Source organism: Phoxinus phoxinus (genome assembly GCF_949152265.1).
Source record: "Phoxinus phoxinus genome assembly, chromosome: 1".
In the NCBI taxonomy this organism is placed as follows: Eukaryota; Metazoa; Chordata; class Actinopteri; order Cypriniformes; family Leuciscidae; genus Phoxinus; species Phoxinus phoxinus.
Genome location: NC_136876.1, coordinates 38,220,551 through 38,244,769, shown reverse-complemented (window position 1 = coordinate 38,244,769; position 24,219 = coordinate 38,220,551). Strand labels below are relative to the sequence as shown.

The 24,219-nt window shown below is 37.7% G+C and overlaps 1 protein-coding gene and 2 long non-coding RNA genes across 19 annotated transcripts in view; 2 read left to right on the top strand and 1 right to left on the bottom strand.

The window, feature by feature from the left end:
• Positions 1–1,123: 1,123 nt before the first annotated feature.
• Positions 1,124–2,188, bottom strand: LOC307006450. The gene is made up of 3 exons (XR_013799458.1): positions 2,045–2,188; positions 1,674–1,804; positions 1,124–1,215 (listed from the first exon to the last, which is right to left on the bottom strand). It is a non-coding gene; the product is annotated as an uncharacterized lncRNA (long non-coding RNA).
• Positions 2,189–7,061: 4,873 nt separating this feature from the next.
• On the top strand, positions 7,062–11,856 carry LOC307004969. 3 transcript variants are annotated; one of them, XR_013799191.1, is made up of 4 exons: positions 7,062–8,797; positions 9,315–9,437; positions 10,070–10,436; positions 10,605–11,856. It is a non-coding gene; the product is annotated as an uncharacterized lncRNA (long non-coding RNA). The 3 variants fall into 3 exon arrangements; XR_013799192.1 differs by having other exon boundaries at positions 7,068–8,557; positions 8,641–8,797; positions 10,070–11,856; XR_013799193.1 differs by having other exon boundaries at positions 7,068–8,797; positions 10,070–11,856.
• Positions 11,857–18,997: 7,141 nt separating this feature from the next.
• bptf (bromodomain PHD finger transcription factor) overlaps positions 18,998–24,219 on the top strand; it is a 32,880-nt gene continuing 27,658 nt past the window's right edge. For 9 of the 15 annotated variants that reach the window (XM_079609097.1, XM_079609092.1, XM_079609102.1 and 6 more), the window contains exons 1-2: positions 19,249–19,964; positions 21,793–22,618. In XM_079609097.1, the coding sequence (XP_079465223.1) occupies positions 19,478–19,964; positions 21,793–22,618 (1,313 nt within the window). In that variant the 5' untranslated portion in view covers positions 19,249–19,477. Of the gene's footprint in view, positions 19,965–21,792; positions 22,619–24,219 lie in introns of all 15 variants that reach the window. The other 6 variants (XM_079609098.1, XM_079609094.1, XM_079609095.1 and 3 more) reach the window with 3 other exon arrangements.

Sequence of the window (24,219 nt, the reverse complement as noted above, 5' to 3'; positions counted from 1 at the left end):
CATATATATATATATATATATATATCATGGGTCTGTGTAAATCACAATATAAGATTATATACACAGGGGAAAAAAGCACAATGACAAGGTTAAATATCTTTGATTAATTCATCATAATACATAAAGAAAATGAAATTATTCTTTTTTGCTATTTATAAGCCTGAGGGATAAAACGAGAGTTAAATTCAACAGGACAAAAGAGGAAAACAATGGAGATTTAAGCAACTTTTGCTGAACATTTTTGACAACACTACATTGCAGATAGTTTATTATTTCAGATGCCTTTTTAAAAGACTAACTGAAACAATTATATTATACCTAAACTGTATTTATATTATCCTAATATATTATTTATAAATATTTTCTAATAATACTATTTAATGAGTTATTATTATTATTGTTTGTTTGTTTGTTTGTTATTGTGATTTTTATCAGTGAAATAACTGAAAAACTAGCGTTTAAATACATTTTCAGTGTTCGCTTTAAGACATACTGTAAGCTTCATTATTTCACAATTTCAATGAAAACCACATAATTCATAATTTTGTCATTATGAAATATTGTACATCAGAACAGAAAGAGAGGAGACTTGCATGACTTTATTTTTTTCTTCTGGTGGTTTTGTAGAGTGGAAACCTGACAGCCTCCTAAGGCTGTATTTACTGCACCTGATGACTGCAATCCCCTATGAGGTTCAACAGGGATGGTCAAAAGAAATAGAGGTGCTTTTGTTCATCTACTGGCTGGCTAATGCTCTATCCTGCAGGGTGTTTGCTTCAGCCTTTCACATCCCTCGGTCCACAGTCCACAGGCTTGTGTACAAAGTCACCATGGCTGAAAGGTTGTTCGTCTTCCTCGAGGTTAAGAGCTAGAGGAGGTGGGTGCATGCCAGGCTGACAGACTTTCCTGTTTTCAGTGTGGCAGTCGGAGCCATTGACGGCTGCTATATTTGTATAATGTCAATGCTCAATGCTTTCAACAGTTCTTTTCAGGTGTTTTTTCAAAGCTCTGGAGGTGAACCCCAACTTTGTTCCAGCTGTTGTGACATGGCGTGCCATCCTTCACAACATTTTGCCAATGGTGACAAAACTGAAGCTGAAGATGTGATCAGCGATGATGATGATGAAGAGAATGCAGAACTCCAAGACGTGATGTGTGGTGATGAACAGCCGTCTGACAGCAACAGTTTCTGCACCCAACATCCATGTCCCTGTCCTAATGGAACATGATTATGTTAATATTAATATTGTTTATTCGATTTCAACTTTTCCTTGTCCCAAAGTCTAAAACATCACATACACGTAAAAAGTAAGTTATTATTATTTCATTAAGCTATTCTGACTGGATTAAAGACATACTGAAAAAAGAAAAAAAGAGAGGGAGATGAGTTCCATAATTTCACATTTTTAATCCAAAATTATAATCACATGGCTTGACCTAACAAAAGCTAATTTTAGAAACAGAGCACAAAACAGACAGAATAGCATAAAAAATAGAAAGTGTGATGAGTACAATTCATTGAAAGAACAAAAAAAGAATGGCAAAAGTGCATGAAAGAGGAGTTCAGCATTCTAACTTAGGAGGCTGGGGAAATTCATTCTAATGTTCATTCTCAACTGCCTTTCAGAGTCAATGCTGTTTGAACATATGTGTAATGTATACATCTTACTCACCATTTTCAAATGAAATCCCACTGAAAGTCCATGAGCTTGCGCAAGAGACTGGCGACGTGTGAATTGACAGTTCTTCTTTTTTTTTCTTTGCAGCCTTTGTCCCTTTTTCTGGGTTTATACCCACAAAGCGTCTGAAAAATTATACACTGGTTAAAAATCTAGTAATTCACACAGACTAACAGCACAACAAAGACAACAAATGTACATAAACTATCCTCAACATGCACTATCTTCTTGCCTCTGTGAATATTGTAAGTTGCACTAAAACTTTCTAAATCAAAGTTAATTGCTAAATCCCATCACCAGACCTGTTGAAACCATGCTTGAGCCACAGCTAGACCAGAAAAATTCAGGTGTTAACAGACTGTTACCTCTGGATGAATTCAAGCGTGCAGGCTACTGATGTAAAAACAGGGGGGGAAAAGACGCCAGCCCTGTCACAAAGGTGGACTGGATCACTTCGCAAACGATTTGGCCCTCAAGGCTGAGCGTCCAGCGCTGGAAGCGGCTTTCCGTTTCTCCTGAAGCAGAAATGTTTTAACTGTCAAATTTCTGTTTTATTTTTCATTTTGAATACAGTTTAGTTTGATACCATTGAATTCACTACCTACAACACTAAAGCCAACTGTCTAAAAACCAATTTACCAAGAAGTATCAGACGAGGAGTTGCAGGTATAGAGAGTGAACTCTCAAGGTCAGCTGCAGTGGCATATCCCTAGGACATAGAACAAATTAAACACGATAGGCCTATTACAGTTTTTTTCGATTGCTAAACGACAGTGAGCACAACTGGAGCTACATGTGCAAAACTCTAACTACAGTCTGCACTACCAACAGTCACCTGAGCTAAACAGTTCACATCACCTGCAAAACTCACTCCAGGCAACACAACTCTTAACACGTGGCTCAAAACAGGCTCAGTGCAGCCAAACACTGTGCACAACCCTCACTGAGATAACACACACTGTCACTCAGAACACACTGAGAGTAAAAACACTAGCATCAAACACCAATACAGAAAATACAAACTTTTCATCTTTACAGTTTGAACAATTTCAGTGACTTCATACAAAGTAATATTTTCTTCAAAGAAAAGAGTGACATTATTTCACATGATTTATTTAAATTTTTAGAACATAACGATTCTTTAAGGTAAATGAAAATTAGCAGTTTGCTTCAATAGTCTGTAGTAATTTACGGAATTACAGTAATGAGGAAAAAAAGGTAGAAACTAAAAGTACATACTGTAATTCGAACAAATAATTGAGGGGCTAATCCTGCCTCTCTCTAGCATCAGGCCACAGGTTTTCATCAACATCACATCTAATGTTCTCTCTTGCCATGCACCTGGGGAAGAACCTTCTGGAGTGCATTATCCATCCCTGCAGTCCTCTGGACTCGTGTCCTCACATCCGGCATGCATGGCTTCCAAAAGAGACATTTGGTCATGTGGGTGGTGACCAAACACTTTCCACCTCCAGGCAGAGAAAAACTCCTCTATCGGGTTGAGGAAGGGTGAATATGCAGTAAATTTGCGACAATAGGATTTTCCTGCGCATCTGAAAATATTTTTCTTCTTCCTCCTGTTGGGCCCAGCCTTGGGTCCTGTTGTATATTATATAATAAAAATATATTTTACAGTCAAACTTACTGTAATATATATCTGTGTAAATTTAATTGCAAAACAAAATAAATTCCTGTAATGTTCTCATTTACTGTAAGGATGTAAATCTCACCTGTTTCAGCTGAAGTTGCCATCAGCAGTGTTTGAAAGACACAAGGCTGAAATCTATTCTGTTTTGAATGTGTGGTTCACAGTTTTGACAGCAGTGTGTTAGCATTTGAACAAAGTGCTGTAAATCCACAGTGTTGTGCAGGTTGTGGTTAAAGTCATGGGATAAGTGTGTAGAGTTTTGAAAACTGTGTTCAAGCTATGAAAAACGAACTAGAGTTTTGTCCACATGAACTGCTGCTGTGCAGACTGTAGTTAGAGTTTTGCATATAGCTCCAGTTGTGCTCACTGTCGTTTAGCAATCGAAAAAAACTGTAATGACATAAGATTACCACTGAGTGAGATAGAATGAGAGATGGAGAGACAGGAAGAGATAGATAAAGAGAGAGAGGGGGATATAGATAGAGAAAGATACAGAGAGAGATAGTGATGATAGATAGATAGATAGATAAAGTGACAGATAAAAGAGATAGAGGGAGAGAGTTAGATAGATACAGAGATAGAGGGAGAGACAGAGAGAGGGAAAGATAGAGGTAGAAATAGAGGAAGATATATAGGGATAGATTGATAGGGAGAGAGTGATAAAACAAAGAGATAGATACAGGGTATGTAAAGAGAGAGATAGTGAAAGAGATAGGTAAAGATAGAGGAATAGATAGAGATAGAGGCAAAGTGAGGGAGAGATAGATTGTGTGTGTGTGTGTGTGTGTGTGTGTGTGTGTGTGTGTGTGTGTGTGTGTGTGTGTGTGTGTGTGTGTGTGTGTGTGTGTGTGTGTGTGTGTGTGTGTGTGTGTGTGTGTGTGTGTGTGTGTGTGTGTGTGTGTGTGAGAGAGAGAGAGTGAGTGAGAAAGAGAGGCAGGGGTGTGTGTTTGTGTGTAGGGGAACTTACATCTGCAAGAACAATGAGTCCTGAGACATCTTCGGATGTCCAAAGCATTCTTGAATTACAACAATTGAAGTTCGGAATGTGCATTTCCATGTCTATTTAAAAAAGGGGCTGTGCATTGGTGTTTGAGCTTGGGGGACCAAACCAAGCCAGTCAATTTGGTCAGTCACATGTTTAAATACATTATTTTAGATTTTCTGGTAAACTTACAAATTCACACTCTGTGTACCATTCCAATGATTACTGATTACATAGAGCACCAGCAAGCGTGAGGTCGTCATGGCAACCAGCTTAATAGCACACGAAATTACATATCTATTTTGCAGGGCTGGCAATAAACACGTTGAAATTGAAACCAATGCACTATTAACATGTTTGACAATCTCAAAGTAGGCTTTTATTAAGCAAATCAAGGAGTGAATTGCCACTGTTTTAAAACAGATAGCCTATCTGTTGGTCATGATTCAATTTAAACGCACACAAACACTTCATGTTTTAGTACATCTTACTGATAATGGCATATTTAGCCGTTTATATTCTAAAATCTATGATTAAGTTTTGTTCTGAATATGAATCAATTAAATAACACTTGTATGTAAATGTTCCTCTTCCTGACCAGTGGTGGATTGCGACTCATGGGCACTAACACAGAGTAAAAATAATAATAAATAAAACGTGTTTGATGTGTTAATTTACATTAAATTGTATTATTATTATTTTAAACTAAAATGTAATTCATATTAATAAACGTATCTGATATCAGAAGGTAACATTAACAAAAGTCATTGTAAGTGTTATCTCAATTAGAAAAAAATCTAACAACATTACTTTTTACAATGTAGCCTATACTCTGATAAATTATAACGTGTAAACCCAACTATTATAGATACAGTATAACCTCAAGCCTACTGTATGCAGCAAAATAAAACATTTTAGAACTAGTGAACCCAACTGTTACAGGTAGGCTACCATCTTCAAGATAAGATATAAATCTAAACAAAGCATGATATAAAAAAATATATAAAAAATCGAAATCTGGACAATTGAAAAATGACGTGCAAACATGCCAATATTTTAATATTGCAATGCAACTGATGATTATTGACATCCTGAAAATCCAAACGGTTAATCAGTTCAGACATGGCCAACAAAAGGTCCTGCGATAACATCTCTATGGCTGCATAGTTTAGTGAGGTTTTAAACTGAAAATAAAAATTTAAAACACTCTCATTTACCTACTATGCAAATAATTCTAATGCTGAGAAAAGTAAGAGTGAACAAGTGATTGCTCCGAGAGTAAGAAAAAAAAGAGTTTTTCTTGATTGATTATTATAATTGAATTAATGAGAGATCTGATAGAATTGAATCAAAGGTGTCTGAAAATGCTGTGCTCGTCGAAGATCTGCGGGAGAAAGTGGACTGCATATAGGCCTACAACGAAGTGGGCAGCTTTCGCATTGAAATGGACGTTCTCAAGCAGAAACGTATGGGCTTATGAACAGAAAATTGAGGAGTTAGAAGAGAGGTTGTCCGATGCGGAGCGTTATGGAAGGAGGTGGCTCTACGGGCTATCAGAAAACAGCAAAGAGGACGTCAAGGCCAGAGTCAAGGAGGTGTGTCGTGCCAGTGGCGCAGATAGGATTTTTTAACTGGGGGGGACCAAGCTGTCAGCAAATGATTTAAACTCAATTCCTTTTTTGCGTAATTTGGGCTTTAACTAGTGCTCAAGTAGTTACTTTGCGTAATTTGGGCAAATGATTTGCGCTAAAAAGCCATTGGGGTATTCTTATTTGAAATCATGGATAAACAACAATGAATGAACAAAGGTAAACAAAGGCCTACCTGATCACCACTAGCAATGCATGATCAGACTGTTATTTGACTAGTATACCAATCACCACCCAAATCTCATAATTTCAGTTAACCCTATACCTCTATAGAATTTCACAACAATGTGAAATACAACATATTCCTGAGAATTAATGGCTAAAACTACTATGTCAAATATCTAAGAATAACTCAAAATGTAAAATTTAGGAGTTAATTACAAGTTTGTTTGCAATTTATATATTAGAAATATCTTTCAAATGATGTATGACATATTAAGAAATGTTTTTCATAGCCCATAATTTAAGAATCTATATCCTCCGTTCGTTGCTCTGTACGTACAATAAAAAAACATGATTTCCTACTATAAGAGGGTGTCAAAAGTTTATGTAGGCCTTTATTTGTTGTTTGCATAAACCTTGCACCACACAAATGTACTTATTATTTATCATTATAATTATTTTTATAGTGGCTTACACGACAGTGAACATACCTCAGTCAATTTATACAGTACAATGGGTTAAATTATAAGATAAAACATTATTTCCTGACGACGATAAATTGTTTGATTTATCCAACCATTCTTTTTGTGTTCATTCATTATTTGCCTCTGTCCACTCACCAAAATGCATAGTTATGGTCTCCACATTTTGCTGTGTTTGCTAAGTGCAAAAGACTAGCTATTCAGACTAGCTATTCCCCTTAAAAAATCTAATCTGCCACATCTGGGAAAGTCAACAGGCATAGGATACTTACATTGTTTGGTTTTTGAAAAAACGAGGTGATTGTTTTTTGTCTCTTCATTGCTTTTATGTGGCATTTACAGTCGATTTTTTTCAGTTCAGAAAATCACTGACTCAGCTCAGTCATAGATGGTATATGATCACTATGGTTACCGCTCGTCCGCTCCTACAGGCACGATTGAGGCAGCTACCAGCTCCTCATAGGACCCCTGCGTCACTCAGGAGTCGTAGCACACACACACAGAGAGAAAGAGTGTAAACGTCGGTGTCATCGTGTGTTTATTGACAACAGAACATCGTGTAGTGAGAACGTGGGTACAAAGTAATGGTGACCGGTGTAGATTATTATTGTGTGTCAGCCTGCGTCTGCCCCGACCCGATTCTGAAGCGCAGCGGCGGGCCGGGGCACTGCTTTGGCTAATGTACATAGCGCAAACACTGGTTAATCCTCTGTTTTACCAATTTTTGTCGCCTTTCGTGGGGATAGTGAGGCCGGGGGACGGATCGGGTCACTATGAATCTGGGGGGGTCATGTCCCCCCCGTCCCCAGTGCCATCTGCGCGCCTGTGTCGTGCGCTCGGTCCAGCATTCAACACCACACGAGCAGTTGATGTGGCTCATCGACTGCAGGCTCAACAGTGAGAACCAGCGAGCCAGGCCTGTGATCATTCGATTCATTTCACGATCTGAGAAAGATATTCTCTGGAGGGCAGCCAAAACCAGCAAGTAGCCTACTTGAAGACTAACAAGTTGCAATTCAAGCAGGGCCTGCTTTTTTATTTTTTACATATTAGATAACTACAAGTGACATGAATATGAATGAATGAACGAACGAACGAATGAATTAACAATTCAAGACAAGAAAATGCTGATTTCATGATCAATATACCTGCCTACAACTGCTGCTGTGTCTGCCAGCATTTGAGTCATGCGCATAATCTAGATCAGTGATTCTCAACCATCTCGTAGAGTAGCCTATAGCCTTACACAGCCAGACAAACCAAAATATTCCCGCTGACAGTGAGGAGGATAAGAAGCGAGAGCGGTTACGGTCAGTGCTATCTGAGATGTCATTCTTTGTTTAGGCTAGTTGTTGTTTTCTTCACTGTTTTATTGGCAGAGAAACACTAGACAGGATGAGTAGTCCCGGCGTTTTAAGCCAAAATGGGGGTCAAAATATTTAGATCTGTTCTGGTATTTATGCAAATTAGCACATCTGTAATTAGACGATGCACCGTTTGTCCATGTCAACAAACAATTAAAAAAACTTGTTAATAAATTTTTTGTTTGTCTTGATATAAGTAATCAACTCAGTCATTTTTATGGTGATATCTAAAGGTAAAAAATTTTACCCTCTTCATGTGAGAAAAATAAATGAATAGGCGTATATGAATAGGATATATTTGGGTCTTTTTCGGAACTTTCCCCTAATGGGATTCTTCGGGGCTTTTTTTTCCTTACTCAGGATATATGGAGGATACAAAATCAGTTGAGTTTGATTCTGTTGCAATTTGTTCACCCTTTTTTCCTAAACTAGCCTGGACTAGAGCGCTTGATTCCAGGGAATGCACATATTTACATCTGTCAAATGCAATGCAATTTTTTAGGTTAAGATGTTCAGAATGTAAGGCAATTTTTTTTAGGTCAAAATGCGTGATTTCCATCACAGTTTTATTTGAAGAGAAACACAATGCAGGTGTGTTTTGTCTTGTTTTCTGTAATTTCTCTTATTTGCATCTGCCAAATGCATCAATGTAAAATACAATGCAATTCTTCAAGATGTGTCCGGTGTGTATTCCCAACGGTCTCCTTCCACACTCCAGGGATCGTCCACCTCCTCCATTCATCCATCTGTTCACCCATCCACCTTCCGTCCATCTATAGTCTTGTTCCAGACCTCCGTTACACTGAAGTGTGTCGGCCTCTGCTGGTCATAGTGAGTTACTACATTTTCTTTCCTGTTTAAAAGAGAACAGAGATGCATTTTTTCAACCCAGTCTCACGGCAGTTCGTGATATGGTCATGTAATGACCTCAAATAGTTATTTAATTTATTTCATTTCCTTGTTTATTGTAGATAATTTGCACTCATATAAATGTAAAGGGTATAAATATAGAAAGCCTCAGAAAAATATGTATACTGTTGGGGGCGCTATTAGAAGAAAAGACTAGTGAGTAAAAACGGAAGAGAAGAAGCGCAGTTAACGCATGTTCTGTTGTTGTTCATGTTAAAACATTCAGCCCCAAAATCTGTCGCAGAAAACAAAAGAGAAAACAACCGGGGCGAATAAATCTACAGAAAGAAAAAGTTGTCGTTGTTATTGTCCAAGGGGGCAACAGTCACGTAATTTAATCTATTGATTCGTGACACGGACACGTTTATTTAGTTATTTTCGTGATATCAACACGCTATTTAATTAACGAATGTATTTTAATGGGAAGCCTCTTTCACAGCACGATTCTTTCTGCCTGTCGGGCGAGAAGCACCTGGCTGCAGCCTGCAGATTTGGGCGGGGGTGCACCTGGGGCGGGGCTTGCCACGCCCATTACTCCAAGCTGCAGCTACCCCTGTCTCTGGTGAGTAGGCCTACAGGCAAGCTACTCTTTTTTTGTTTAATTCTAATTTTATTTACAATGTTTATTTCTGAAGTGGCATTTAGTGTGATGTTAAAATTAAGTGGTGTAAAAACAAAATCGTGCAACTTTTCTCACCATATCACACAAATAACTAGGGCAGAGTTTCCCAAAAGCATCGTAGGTGTGTGTGTTATATTTGTTATATTGTAAGACATTTTTTTTCTCTGAATAAATTGATTAAATGTAAACTATTTTGATATTATTGTTATTAATAAGTATGCATTTATTGCTACTTATTAAACTACATTCAATAGTAATACAAATTCATCAAAACTCCTTGAAAGTAGTTTTATATATTGCATACTGTTACTTACTGTATAGCAGTATATGCACTGTTCAATCCTGCTCCTGGAGGGCACCTTAGCTCCAACCCCAGTTATAAACACTTAAACCAGCCAATCAAGGTCTTACTAGACAGAAACTTCCAGGCAGGTGTGTGGAGTCAAGTTGGATATAAACTCTGCAGGACAGTGGCCCTCCAGGAGTGACTTTGGACACCCCTGCACTAGAGTAATAAAATAATTAAAAAAAAGTATGCTATTCTGATGCTCTATACTTCCTTCTCTTTGCAGATCCTTGGCATTGTCATCCCCATTTATATTCCATGTGTACCTCTTTTGCTATTTTACTTTATATTATATTTGTTTTGCTGTGTTAATTATTCTCTAACTTTTACTCTAGTCCTCTATCTCTCTCTCTCGCCTATTTCTTGTTGTTGTTGTTTACTTTATAACTCAAATGCTCTTTTAAGAGCCATTCCACCCTACAAAAATGCACACAACTGTGTTAAGCAAGGGGGAGTGTGTGCAGTATTTAAAAGACTGCAGTAGAAGTGCCCATTCTGCAGGTACACCAGCATTCCACAGCTGATGTATTACCACATCAAAAATCACTTTAGAGGTGATGGAAACCCCCCTGCCTGTTGATTCTTTGACCAAGGTAAGCGCAGTATAAACTCCTGTCAATCTATCGGCGACCCGATTTATGCCAGTCTTTCTCTAGTCTTTCATATCAAACATGTTTGATATTATCGCAAGTCCTAGCGTAGTCATAGTGACGTAAAACAATCAACAACCAATAAATTTGTTCTCTGAAAACCGGAAACAGGAAGCCATCAGTCACAACAAAGAAACATGTCGACGGACGTGGAAACACAACGAGCGCCAAGTAGGCGAAAATGGACCGTGGATCAAGAGGAGCGCCTTGTCGAGCTGTGGGCAGAGCAGCCGTGTCTTTCTGATGTAAACTGCCATTTATACCACGACAGAGTGGAAAAAGAAAAGAAGTGGACCGATATTGCCGAAGCCATCGACATGTCTGCATTTAAAATTATACCCTTTCAAGACATTTAGTTCAAACTATTGTTCTCATCATATAATGATATAGATTCAAAACCCCCATATACAGTCATGTGAAAAAGTTAGGTCATCCCATTAAATAGTCAACTCTTTATTAAGAGATGTTCACAGATTTTTTTCATTCCTGGAAAAGAAAGTTATTTATTGTAATTAAACAATATAAATTAACATATTTTTACTCATCAAACAAAAAATATGCATAAAAATGCCTATTTTAATGGAGGAAAAAATTTGTTGTAGTCTTGTAAATAGTGTCACTACAAGATTCAGTGTTTGTAAAATCTTTAGTCTGAGACTGTGAGTCTGTGAAACCAAGTCTTTAGATGTGAGCTGATAATCTTATAAAGTCTTTTCTAAATCTTTTCAAAGTCTTTAGGTGTACAGAAGGCATTCAATCAAGAAGGCAATTCCACTGGGTTCAGTTTATCTTTAAATGTGTTTATTTCAATTGTCCCTTCTATTTAAAACAGTTTCTAATTCCATGCAGATCTTTATATACACTCAGACACATGCAATATCCTTTTTTCTTTGTACCCAGAACTTTTCAATATAAAGCGCCATGGGACTGGAATAATCTTCCTCTTCCCTTGAGATCTATAACTTCTTTTCGCTTTTTTCAGATCATCCCTATCTCTATATCTTAAAACAACTAGTTTATGCTTTTAATTTTTAAGTTAATTTCAATTCTTTGTTAATTTGTTTATCTGTTCAAATGTCATAGTTTCTCATTAATTTATTTAACTTTAAGTAAACTTTGTTAGTTTAAGGGTCGGTGTGAGTTGGTGAGAGAATTTGTGAATGAGTTGTGTATGAATGAATTTGTAGATGTATCTGTAATGTTGTTATTTTTTTTGTTTATGATTTGTCTTTTGTATTCTGTTTTACAGAAAATGAGATGTTGCATCTCAAGAGGCTATCCTTTAATAAAAAAAAACAAATAAACTTGTTGCCCAATGTGCCCGGGCCAGGACTTGATGATGATGTTGTGAGTTTATCCATAACTGGGATTCATTTCTGCAAAGAGTGTTGCATAATTAAATGTTAAAAGCATTTTTATGTAATAAGTTCACTGATATGTGGCCATTTCTATGAATAAAAGTATGTCTTTAATAGCAAGCAATAATCATATGAACTCGTTTAAAAATAACATGATTTACATGCAAACGGGACAGTTAGCCGTGTAACTGACCTGATTACGACAACATAATCGAGTATCTGATGTCATTTGACAAGTCAGATTAGGTTTTCCACTCCTGCAAATAGAGGTAAGTTATGAGGTGTGCAGAGAAATCATGAGCAGTTAACTGTTTGGTTACCCAAATTCTTCAAAATATCTTCCTTTGTGTTCAGCAGAAGAAAGAAATTCATACAGGTTTGAAACAACTTGAGGGTGAGTAAATGATGACAGAATTTTCATTTTGATGTGAAGTATCCCTTTAAAGAAGCATTTTATTATTATTATTATTTTGTGGAAAACTGATACATTTTGAGATTAGAAAGATACAAAAACAGCATTTATTTATTTGAGTTCTTTTGCAACGTTATAAATGTCTATACTATCACTTTTGATCAGTTTAATGTATCACACCTGAATAAGGATAAAAAAAAAATGTTTTACTGACCACTAACTTATGAACGATACACTTTAGTATAAAGTTTCTGCCAACCTTTTCTTGGCGGCATGATCTTAACATTCCCACAACTCAGCCTGAACCTGTGGAGATATTACATAAGGAAGAGACAGAAGCCAGTCCTTGATGAAGTCAGCTTTCTTTTTCCTCTTGATTGTATCGCTCTGTTTGGACGGAGGACAAATATCTTCGGGTCGCAGCAGGTGATCAGCAGCACAGTATCTTGGAAGGCAAAGTGTTTAAGTGCAGTTTCCGAATCGTGAGATAAAGAAAACCCTGTTGGCTTTAAACTCTTCAGCTGCACCCTATGCAAATGTGTTCCAGAATGCAAACACTGATCTCTGGAACATTGACTTTCACATTTAGGCCTATCTTACGTCAACTTGCTGTTTCCTTTTTGCCACGTTAAGCTTTTTCTATTGAAAATGGTAAACTGATTATATCTTTTGGATGAACTAAATCAGTTTAAATGCCAATTTATTTAATTCAACTTCCATAGAACTGCTTCATCTTAAAAGGATACAATACTTGACTATATGGTGCCCTCATGTTGTTAAAAAAAATGCAATTTTTCACTATATGGAAAAATATAATGTAATAAAAATATAATGACACTATGAAAGTGTCATCCTCACTAATATATTTTTACGATCCAGAGAACAGGTTTGGAACAACATGAGAGTGAGTAAATAATGGCAACATGTTTATTCTTTGGGTGAATTGGCACTAATATATGGAGAGTACAGTTTATATTTTAATATTGACACCCAAGATAAGAATATGAGCAATAATTTTAAGATTGACAGTTTTAATAGGCCTACAGTAAATTGACACAAAGGCTCCACCTACTGACAACTTCTCTTTATTAACTATTACCAGCTACAATTGTCATTCCAAAAAACACGAAGCAATCAGATATCTTAGGGATTTTACTACTCAAAAAAAAAAAAAAAACTTTACATTTACTATAGTAAAACGATGTTTGTGCAAAGACAAATTAAAAACTCTGACCGTAGTCGGCAGGATTCGAACCTGCGCGGGGAGACCCCAATGGATTTCTAGTCCATCGCCTTAACCACTCGGCCACGACTACACGAGATGTGAATGGTTACTGCTGTACTTTTATTTTATTTCTTCTTGTAGTACCGAGGTTGATTACGACTTTTTAGAAGAACGTCTCACGAGCGACACACAAAGAAGCTCGAGCGCCGTGTGCGAGTTAGGTCATATCTGAGAAAATGTTTTCAGCGAATAACACACCTGGTTTGTAACTACACAGAGCGAATATCACATATCTTACAGCTGTAACTGGATTGATTGACTGTTTGCATTGTACAAAGTGTTACACACTAGAAGGGAAAAACGCTCTCGCGCTCGATTGTCACGTTTTATTGTCATATCTCAGAAATACTATCACACCTGACAATCCCAACCTAACCATCAGAGGTCACTGTCACTCCAGTATTGATCTTAATCTTATCTCAGTCTGCATTGTATGATTGGCACCTTTATAAATACCCCTATCTCTTGTTTAGACTGTTGTGAATAGCTTCATGTGTTTAGTGCTTCTTGTTCCAGACCTGTGCGTTTTGGATTATGTTGAGTGGGTCTGTTTGTTGGATTTAATCAGTTTGGTATTTTTGTGCCTGTTTCACAGACAAGGCTTAAATCCAGACTAAAATGTATGTTTGAGCTGTCTTAAAGGATTAGTTCACTTTTAAAGTGAAAATTGTGTCATCATATACTCACCCTTAAGTTGTTTCAAACCTGTATGAATTTCTTTCCTCTGCTGAACACAAAGGAAGATATTTAGAAGAATGTCAGTAACCAAACAGTTTTGGTTCCCAATGACTGCCATAGTAGGAAAAAAATATACTATGGCAGTCATTGGGAACCAAAAACTGTCTGGTTACTGACATTCTTCTAAATATCTTCCTTTGTGTTCAGCAGAGGAAAGAAATTCATACAGGTTTGAAACAACTTAAGGGTGAGTATATGATGACACAATTTACATTTTAAAAGTGAACTAATCCTTTAAAGGATAATTCCGGTATTTAACACATTGAGTCTATATTGTAGTTTGTTTTGGATGAACAAGAGTGGTGGACAACATTTTTTTGACAATGGTTCCTCTCTCGAGTTTTTGACTATAAAAGAATTGGCCATGGACCCATTTAACATTGGAGTCAATGGGCATGTCCGAAAATGTCATTAAAACAGCCAATAATGTTCGTTTACAAAACTGTTAAACTCACCGAGTGGTTAGTGGTGTTCGTTGATGATTATAAACAATATATCGTCGCAATATATGGTTCCAATCCGTTTATTTTGCTATAGTGGAACTATTTTTTCAGACACTTCACAATAACTTCCGCTCAATGACGAATAAAACACGACAGAAACTGTATTTCGCAACACTTTTTGTTTCTGGAACATCAACTAACATCACTAATCACTAGGTGATTTGCACAGTTTTGAAAACTAATGTTAAAGGTTGTTTTAATGACATTTTCGGACATGCCCATTGACTCCAATGTTAAATGGATCCATGGCCAATTCTTATATAGTCAAAAACTCGAGAGAGGAACCATTGTCAAAAAATTTTTGTCCACCACTCTTGTTCATCCAAAACAAACTACAATATAGACTCAATGTGTTAAATACCGGAATTATCCTTTAACTGATAGCAACTTGTTTTGTCTCAAGATGCACACCAGTAATGTTTTTTTCTATGGCATTTTTATAAAAGCTTTCACAGAAAAGCCAGGACATTTAAGTAGCTTTTATAAATGTGCTTTAGAAAGAAAAAAAACATTAGCTGTGCATCTTGAGACAAAACAACAACACGGACATATTTTAAGATATGTCAGTGCAAGTTGCTTTCACAGCTCAAACATGCATTTTACTTTAAACCTTGTCTGTGAAACTGGGGGTAAATGTCCTGGCCTAGTCCTGGCATAGTCTAAGCCCTGTCTTTGAAACCAGGCCTTGATCTTGGATACAAGTATGCATCACACATACATCACACCGCCCGATGGACTGTCTGCTCCGCCCTGGCCGCCCGATGGACTGTCTGCTCCGCCCTGGCCGCCCGAGGGGTCGTCTCCGCCCTGGCCGCCCGATGGACTGTCTGCTCCGCCCTGGCCGCCCGATGGACTGTCTGCTCCGCCCTGGCCGCCCGATGGACTGTCTGCTCCGCCCTGGCCGCCCGATGGACTGTCTGCTCCGCCCTGGCCGCCCGAGGGGTCGTCTCCGCCCTGGCCGCCCGATGGACTGTCTTCTCCGCCCTGGTCGCTGGCTAAACCGTTCCCCCTTGTTCCTGGCCGCCCGATGGACTGTCTTCTCAACCCTGGTCGCCGGCTAAACCGTTCCCCCTTGTTCCTGTCCCCCTCCATGGACCTGGCCCCCCATCCCTCCCCCTGATCCTCCACCGTTCCACCTCCCTCCTGGACTCTGGTTTTGTTTGTTTTTTGTGGGTCTTGGAGCGTCTGGTAGCCGCTCCGTAGAGGGGGGGTTATGTCACGGTGTCTGGTTCATGTTCCTTGGTGTCCACTAGAGGTCCTCGTCCCCCACGGTGTCTGTCACATTATGAACTACATTCCCCACAATCCTTGTCTGCACTTATCTGTTCATTGCACTCAGCTGTTCCCGTCATTGTTCCCAGCTGTCTCTTGTTATCATTGTTAGTTCTGTGTGTTTATATACCCTGGTTGTTTCTTTGTTTGTCACGGATTCCTTGTTATGTATCACGCCACTTCTGAGGTCTGTTTTCTTGTCTGTTCTTGTTTTGTTTCTTGTTTGGATTGCTTTTATGGTTTTGACCCTGCCTGGACTGGTTTACGATTACGGATTACCCATTAATAAACACTGCACTTGGATCTACCCGTTTCCCGTGTGTGGATCGTGACATATATAGCATACACAACTTTATTATTTTACCTAAAAAAATGTGTAACTTATTTTAGTGTTGGGTGTAATTCATTACTAATTCATTATTGTAATTTAATTAGGGCAAGATTACCTTGAAAAAGTAAAGTAATAGGCTATTACTCTTAATTTGTCTATAATTTAATTGGTTACTTCTGATGTGATTGCATTAAATACTGTATTGACTATAGAACAATATAAAACAATGGATGTAACATAAATATTTAATGTATGTTTTTAATGCAACCTTCTCTCCTTTTTAAATACTCTAGTCAGTTCAGGAATAATTTATGCAATTATTAATTAACTTAGCTTAAGTGAAAAGTCCTTTAGGTTCAGCATGAAAAATCAGATATGGTTATTACTGATCATATAATTTTATTTGTGACCCAGGAATAGACTTTTGTCCACTATAGTACAACTATAATACAACTTCTGCTTGGTCTTTTAATGTGACTGACATTAACTAGTGATCAAATTTAGCACTCTTATGGAAATATGATAATATTTTTGTCATTATTCAAATCTGACCCATTTTCTAATTGTTTGTCATAAATCAGCATCTCAGGAAAATGTTATTGGGTTTCTAATCAAAATATGACTTTCTGTTACAAAACAATGCATTGATTTTCTGTAGAGGACACCAGGGGTCTGTTTCAATAAGGAGGTTCAACCAACTCTGAGTTAAAACTTGAACTCTGAGTTGACTTACCCTGAGATGGGAAACTCTGAGTTTTCGGTTACAGATCAGCTGAAATTAGTTAGTTCAATCAACTCTAAGTTGACTGACTCTGAGTTGTGCGCGTGCACAACAACTATAAAAAGCCATTACCAATGGCACGCAGATATTACGAGTAACCATGGCAACAGCGCCAGACAAAAAGAGGAATTACTGTTATACAGTGTTGGGTGTAATTAATTAACAAGTAATCTAAATAGTGTAATTTAATTAAAGGGATTACTCTTAATTCTTCTGTAATTTAAAATAAAATCTGATGTAATTACATTGAAGGCTACTGCATAGACTATAGAACAATTCTGTATAAAACAATAGTGGATTTAACATACATTTTTAAAAGGTATATTTTTAATGTAACCTTCTCCCATACACACTTTGGTCAATTCAAAAATAATTCATGCAATTGTATTGTTAAATTGAAAGCATTAAAAGTGCAGTTTCTTGTCTCTCCTTGTATTGTTGTTGAGTGGTTGAGGTTGATATGGGATTTAGTAATTAGTAATAAGTAGACCAATACTTTCTAAAGATAGTAATTATTACATTAATCTAATTACACTGTTGAAGATGTCATTTGTAGTTAGTATTATTAATAGGCCTAACTATTTTAGAGTAACTTACCTCCCATTATCACACTTCTTTTTTCATTACATGTTGCCCCAAGAACACATTAATATGCAAATTGTATGCAGTATATACATTTTATTGAATAGGACTTTATTTATGGCCATTTTACCCACATATTGCATAAAGTAAAATGGTATGTATATTCATTCCGTTTAATCTTTAATAACATAGTTATGAAAGTATAATCATCTTTATACCAAAAAATCCTGGAACCTAAAAATTGATTGGTGAATGAAAAAAATCCCATTCATTCATTCTTTATTTCAGACCCTTAGGTCCATATCACAAAGTAAAAGAAAGAAAATAATAACATACAAACATAGATTTACATACAACACACATTATTTAAAAACATACAAACTTGAATTCCAGTGCTTCCAGAACCAGGAGCAATACCTTGCATCACTTAATGTAGGATTATTAAAACCATTGGTTGTATTTCTTGAATCACCAAATAAAAATGTACATATTTTATTGTTATTATTATACATATAATTCCTTAACACAGCATGCAATGTATGTAGGAACATCATTAGATACGAACATTTGGGTTGCACTTAATGCATCATTAAATGCCACCTGAAGCTTTTTCATTTTAGCTTTACTACATCTACACCATAGATGTGCCATATAAAATTAAGTATACAGCAAGCTCTAAAAAGTGCTATTTTAACATCACCTGTGCACATATAAAATGTACGTGCCGACATATTTGTGCCTGTCCATATAACACTGGCACTGCACATCATCATTGGAACTCTCTTCCTCTTGATGTATTTTATTTGCCACATTTAATAAATGGTCACCTAAATAAAAAGAGGGAACGTTTTGCTTAAGGTCCTCTTTAGTTTTAACAATCATAATCACACTCTTTTAGTATTAAATTTAATACCATTATTTTGGCCTATACATGGCTTCTTTAAATAAAAAAACTGAGTTCTGGTGTGCACTACAGTGGTCAGTAGACATGGCATTACATATGAAAAAAAGAGATGAAAAAAATGCTCTAAACAATGTAATGACATGGGAAATAAAAAATAAAAAAAACTTTTTAATTGGTCGAAAGAAAGAAAAGTTCGAAATGAGGCTATTTAACTAACGTGTACACATGGAGAAAAAAGGCAACACAATAGCCTAATATATACATGTTCTGTTCTGTAATATCAACACCAACTTATTTTATTCAGTAGCTACTTAGACCAATCTGTTTCTGTCAACCCTCCATCTCAATGAAGTTAACACGTAGAAGAAAATGGAGAACAGATGACAAGAACCACTGCCTCAGAACAACACTAAAACCAAGAAATATACACACAGAGGCACATTTTCACGTGCTTAAGAGCCTACGATAGTAACAGGCGCTCTGGATGGAAGCGTGTTGACAGTGCGAAACGCAACAAACATCGTGGCGTGCTGAAAGCGTTGATTCGGAGCGCGGGTCACGTGACTCCAGCACAGGCCTGCTGTCTGTTGTCAGCGGACGGAGAGGGAGGAAAGAACATGGCGGCTACGAGCGACCTGAAGCGGGGCGCCGGGCGTTCGTTTTGAGCTTTCTCGCGTTAACCGAGACCGGGGCTCCGCGGGACTAGTGCATTCTCACCTGCACGGGATTAACTTAGCGGTGGTGCCCGAAATTCCGGGTTTTGTGCGTGTAAAGTGCAGGCAAAACGCGAAACTGAAGAGAATAGATTTTTATCCATAATGAGGGGGAGACGAGGCAGGCCGCCCAAAGCGCAGCTGATGCAGGAACCCTCAACGGGACCGGTGCGCGGTCTGAGACCCCGCCGGGGCTTGCGGGCGAAGGTGAAAGTTACCTCTGATGACGATTATGTTACCCCTAAACGAGGGATTCATCATCATTCAACACGAGGCCGGAGAAAAGCGCGATCCGCGGTATCGAGGGGCAGAGGAAGAGGCAGGGGAACGGCCAGAGGCAGGGGGCGGCGGAACACCGCGAGCGGGGTGGTTTACGACGACCACGAGAGCGATGATGATGATGAGGATGCGGTTAGTTTGAGATCAGAAGAGGAAGAAATCATTGAGGAGCCTCTGACGGATGAAGAGGAGGAAGAAGAAGAAGAGGAGGAGGAGGCCATCAACGACGAGTCCGACTACCTGGAGGAACTGGACGAATTGGAAGAAGATGATGGGAGTTACTGCACGGAGAGCAGCCACGGCAGCAACGCAGGTACGAGCGATCTTCATCGATCTCACCGGCGACTGATCCGTGTGCAGTAATGAGACTGAAAACAGCGCTCTTTTGTTGACCAAAACACTCAAAATGGATCCTGGTGCTTTTCTATGCTGGCAAAGGCCGCGGGTTTAGCAAGTAGCATTAGCGCGGTAGTCATTTGTTGCTATGAAATTGTGGGACGTTATCAAGATGCAAAAAGCCTTAGAATTAACTATTAGACTTAAAAATCCCACTGTACAACAGTAAGGCACTTTTTAATATCAACAAAAAGTTAGCTTCACTCGTCAATTATGTATTTGCTAACGGTTAGCCTGTTAGCTTATTAAATCCAGACACCCTCTGCGTTGTTTTAAATAACGTTACTTTTAAATCACTCTCTCTTGTTATACGATATGTTTCAATGGGTTTAGACTGTATCGGGAACACGTTTTAATCTTACATATGAGCACAACAAAAGTTAGTCAGCCCTTCATCTATCTAATTGATTTCGCGCTGATAAGATAATTTGTTATTAAAACATCTGCATATTCCATAAACTTTGATAAAAGTACGGTCGAGTGTTGTATTTCGGTGTTTTACTTACTATCCACCCTCATTTGCATGAGGCTATGGTTGTCTGACTGGTGTTTTGGAGCACGTAGCCAAAGCTGAAGTGCAGCTAATGACAGGGCAGCATGCGGCCGATTGTTTTGAAATCCAGCGCCAGTGCCGCTGCACCTGACGCGGGGAGGACGTTTAATTTCGACCCGCCACTGTGTCACTCTCGCACATGACGTCATAATGCCATTTATGATGTAGCTTATGAAGGTTTTGCTGCTGTTAGGATGATTTACCCGCCTTATGAGAGATAATTAAGGTTAAAGTATTTTTTAGAGTGATGGATGAGGTATTAAACCGCATGTTGTCTATTTGAACGTTTTAAAGTGTCATTTATTCCTGTGATGGTAAAGCTGTGTTTTCAGCATCATTACTCCAGTCTTTAGTGTCACTTGTTCCTTCAGAAATCATTATTATGTGATGATTTGATGCTCAAGAAACATTTCTGATTATTATCAATGTTAAAAATAGTTGTGCTGATTAATATTTTTGCGGAAACGTGATACATTTTTTCCATGATTCTTTTAATGGACAAAACCATTCAAAAGAAAGACATTTATGAAGTTACAAATCTTTTTGTGTCATCATAAATATTCTTTACTGCCACTTTTGATCAATTTAATGTGACCTTGCCGAATAAAATTAATTCCTAAGTTTAAACATTTGAAAAGTGCTGTGCATATTACGTTTTTTTCAAAGATTAAAATATATATTTTTTATAGAATTTAAGTATACCTCATGCAGATTTTTGTGTTGTTGCTTTAAAACACATTTAGATGCTGGAATCCTGTACATGCTTTACATACAAGATTCACCTTATTTATTTTAAACTGTTGTGTGCATGCAAATTGCAAATGTTATAATCTTTTTCCTTTGGGAATCATAAAAATCTAATGTTGGTTTAATACAGCATGCACAACGTTATGTTCCTCTGTCTCATTTTTGAGTTAAGTTTTTAAGCAGATGCCTGATCATTCCTGATGTCTGACTAACTGACTGACTGAATATTTTGGGGAAACTGATCATTTCATGCACATTATTCCAAATGGACTCTAACATGACCTTCTCTCTTATTTTTAACAAATAAAATGAGACTAAGTTTCTATATTACATGAGCATAAAATTGCGTTGGGACTTTGTTTTCCTCCATTTTGTCTTTAATCTGTTCCTAATTCGAGCACTCGCATCCAGCAATCAAAACTGATACTGATTCTCTCTGTTTCAGTAGGTCGTAAAAGACCAAGACCAAGGCGACCACCTTCTCCTATTCTGGAGCAGAAGGAGATTCCTTCTCTGGAGCTGCCCAGTTCCTCCGAGGACCTTCTCATTCCCAACGAGCAGCTACTCAACGCATCAGCTGTTTATGAGGTCCTTCGCAGTTTCAGTACAGTCTTGCGTCTCTCTCCGTTCCGCTTCGAGGACTTCTGCGCCGCTTTGGTCGGACAGGAGCAGTGCACGCTGATGGCGGAGACGCACATCTGTCTGCTGAAGGCCATCTTACGGGAGGAGGACACCTCCAACACCACTTTCGGACCCGCGGACCTCAAAGACAGCATTAACTCCACGCTCTACTTCATTGACGGTATGACCTGGCCAGAAGTGGTGCGTTCATACTGCGAAAGCGACCCGGAGTATCACCACGTGCTCCCTGACCTGGAGGGCGAAGACTACCCGTTCAGCCCTTTGGAGAGCAAAGTCAAGGTCTTGCAGTTCCTGGTGGACCAATTCCTCACCACCAACCTCGCCCGCGAGGAGCTCATGTCCGAGGGGGTCGTTCAGTACGACGACCATTGCCGGGTTTGCCATAGGCTTGGCGACCTCCTGTGCTGCGAGACCTGCTCGGCCGTCTATCACCTTGAGTGCGTGAAGCCTCCACTGGAAGAGGTGCCCGAGGACGAATGGCAGTGTGAGATTTGTGTGGCGCACAAAGTGCCCGGCGTAACAGACTGTCTGACAGAGTTCCAGAAGAGCCGGCCGTACATCCGGCAAGAGCCCGTTGGTTACGACCGACATCAAAGAAAATACTGGTTTCTCAACAGGAGGATCGTTGTGTGAGTATTCGCAATATATTATGGATACAAACTGCCGAGAATCTGGTGTAAATGTAAAACAAAAAATGCCATTTATAAAGCAGTTCTTAAGTGCTCACCTTCAAGGAGTTTAATTATTGATCCGTGTAATAAACAAGCTATACAATAAGGCCTCATTTGTTAACTTTAGTTACTGCATTATCTATCATAAACTAACAATGAGCAATCTATTTTTACAGCATTTATTAACCTTTGTTAATATTAGTTAATAAACATTTTCATGTTAGTTCACAGTGCATTAACTAATGTTAAGCATTACAAAATGTTTTAATAAATGTTGAGATTAACATTAAGATTAAAGAAATAGCTCACTTCAAAATGAAAATTCTGTCCTCATTTACTCGCCCTCAAGTTGTTCCAAACCTGTATGCATTTCTTTCTTCTGCTGAACACAAAAGAAGATATTTTAAAGAATGTCATAACCAAAAAATTGATGGACCACATTGACTTCCATGGTATTTATTTTGGAAGTCAATGGGGTCCATCAACTGTTTGATTATGACATTCTTTAAAATATCTTCTTTTGTGTTCAGCAGAAAAAAAATCCATACAGGTTTGGAACAACTTGATGGTGAGTAAATGATGACAGCATTTTCATTTTGAAATGAACTAATTCTTTAATAAATGCTGTACAAGTATTGGTCACTGTTAATGTTAACTAAGGAAACCTTAATGTAAAGTGTTACCATAAAATGATCACGTAACATGATATTTTCTAAAGACTTGATTCTATCTTTCATGCAATGACATATTTGTGAACATTATTGTTATAACTATAGGCTAAAGTTTGTGAATAAACTTTGATGTTGTTGACTTGAGAAAGCTTGAACCTTGAAAGCGGGACTCGAACTCGGGTCGCTTTGTGTACAACTGCGGCAAATATATTATTTTGGCAGCTTTGGAATTCCATATCCACAGTGCTATTGCTTTGATGTAGGGCTGCATAACGATTAATCGCAACTAATCATTTGCAGAATAAAAGTTTTTGTTTACATCATATATGTGTGTGTACTGTGTAAAATATTTATGTATTTATAAATACACACACATGCATGTATATATTTAAAAAAATATTTACATGTTTATATACATTTTTATATTTAAATACAATTTATATTATATAATTATAAATACTTAATATATAAATAGATTTTTTTCTTAAAATTATACATGCATGTTTGTGTATTTATATATACATAATTATTATACACAGTACACACACATGATGTAAACAAAAACTTTTATTCTGCAAACAATTAGTTGCGATTAATCGCTATGCAGCCCTACTTTGATGTAACAGCAAATTTACAGAAGTTATTTTGTGAATTATTCCTACTGTCTCTCTATTATTTGTGAAGCTGCGGATTGTAGTTACTTCAAAAGTAGAAAAAAATGTGCTATAACTGTTCAGTTTCTAAGCTACTTTATTGATAAATCACAGGACAGCGTGGACAATTAACATTTCAGTGCATTACTAACATTTCAGCCTAGCTTTTCTGAAAAAGTAAATAAGATATAGGGTAACACTTTATTTTACAGTGTATTTGTTACATTTGACATGT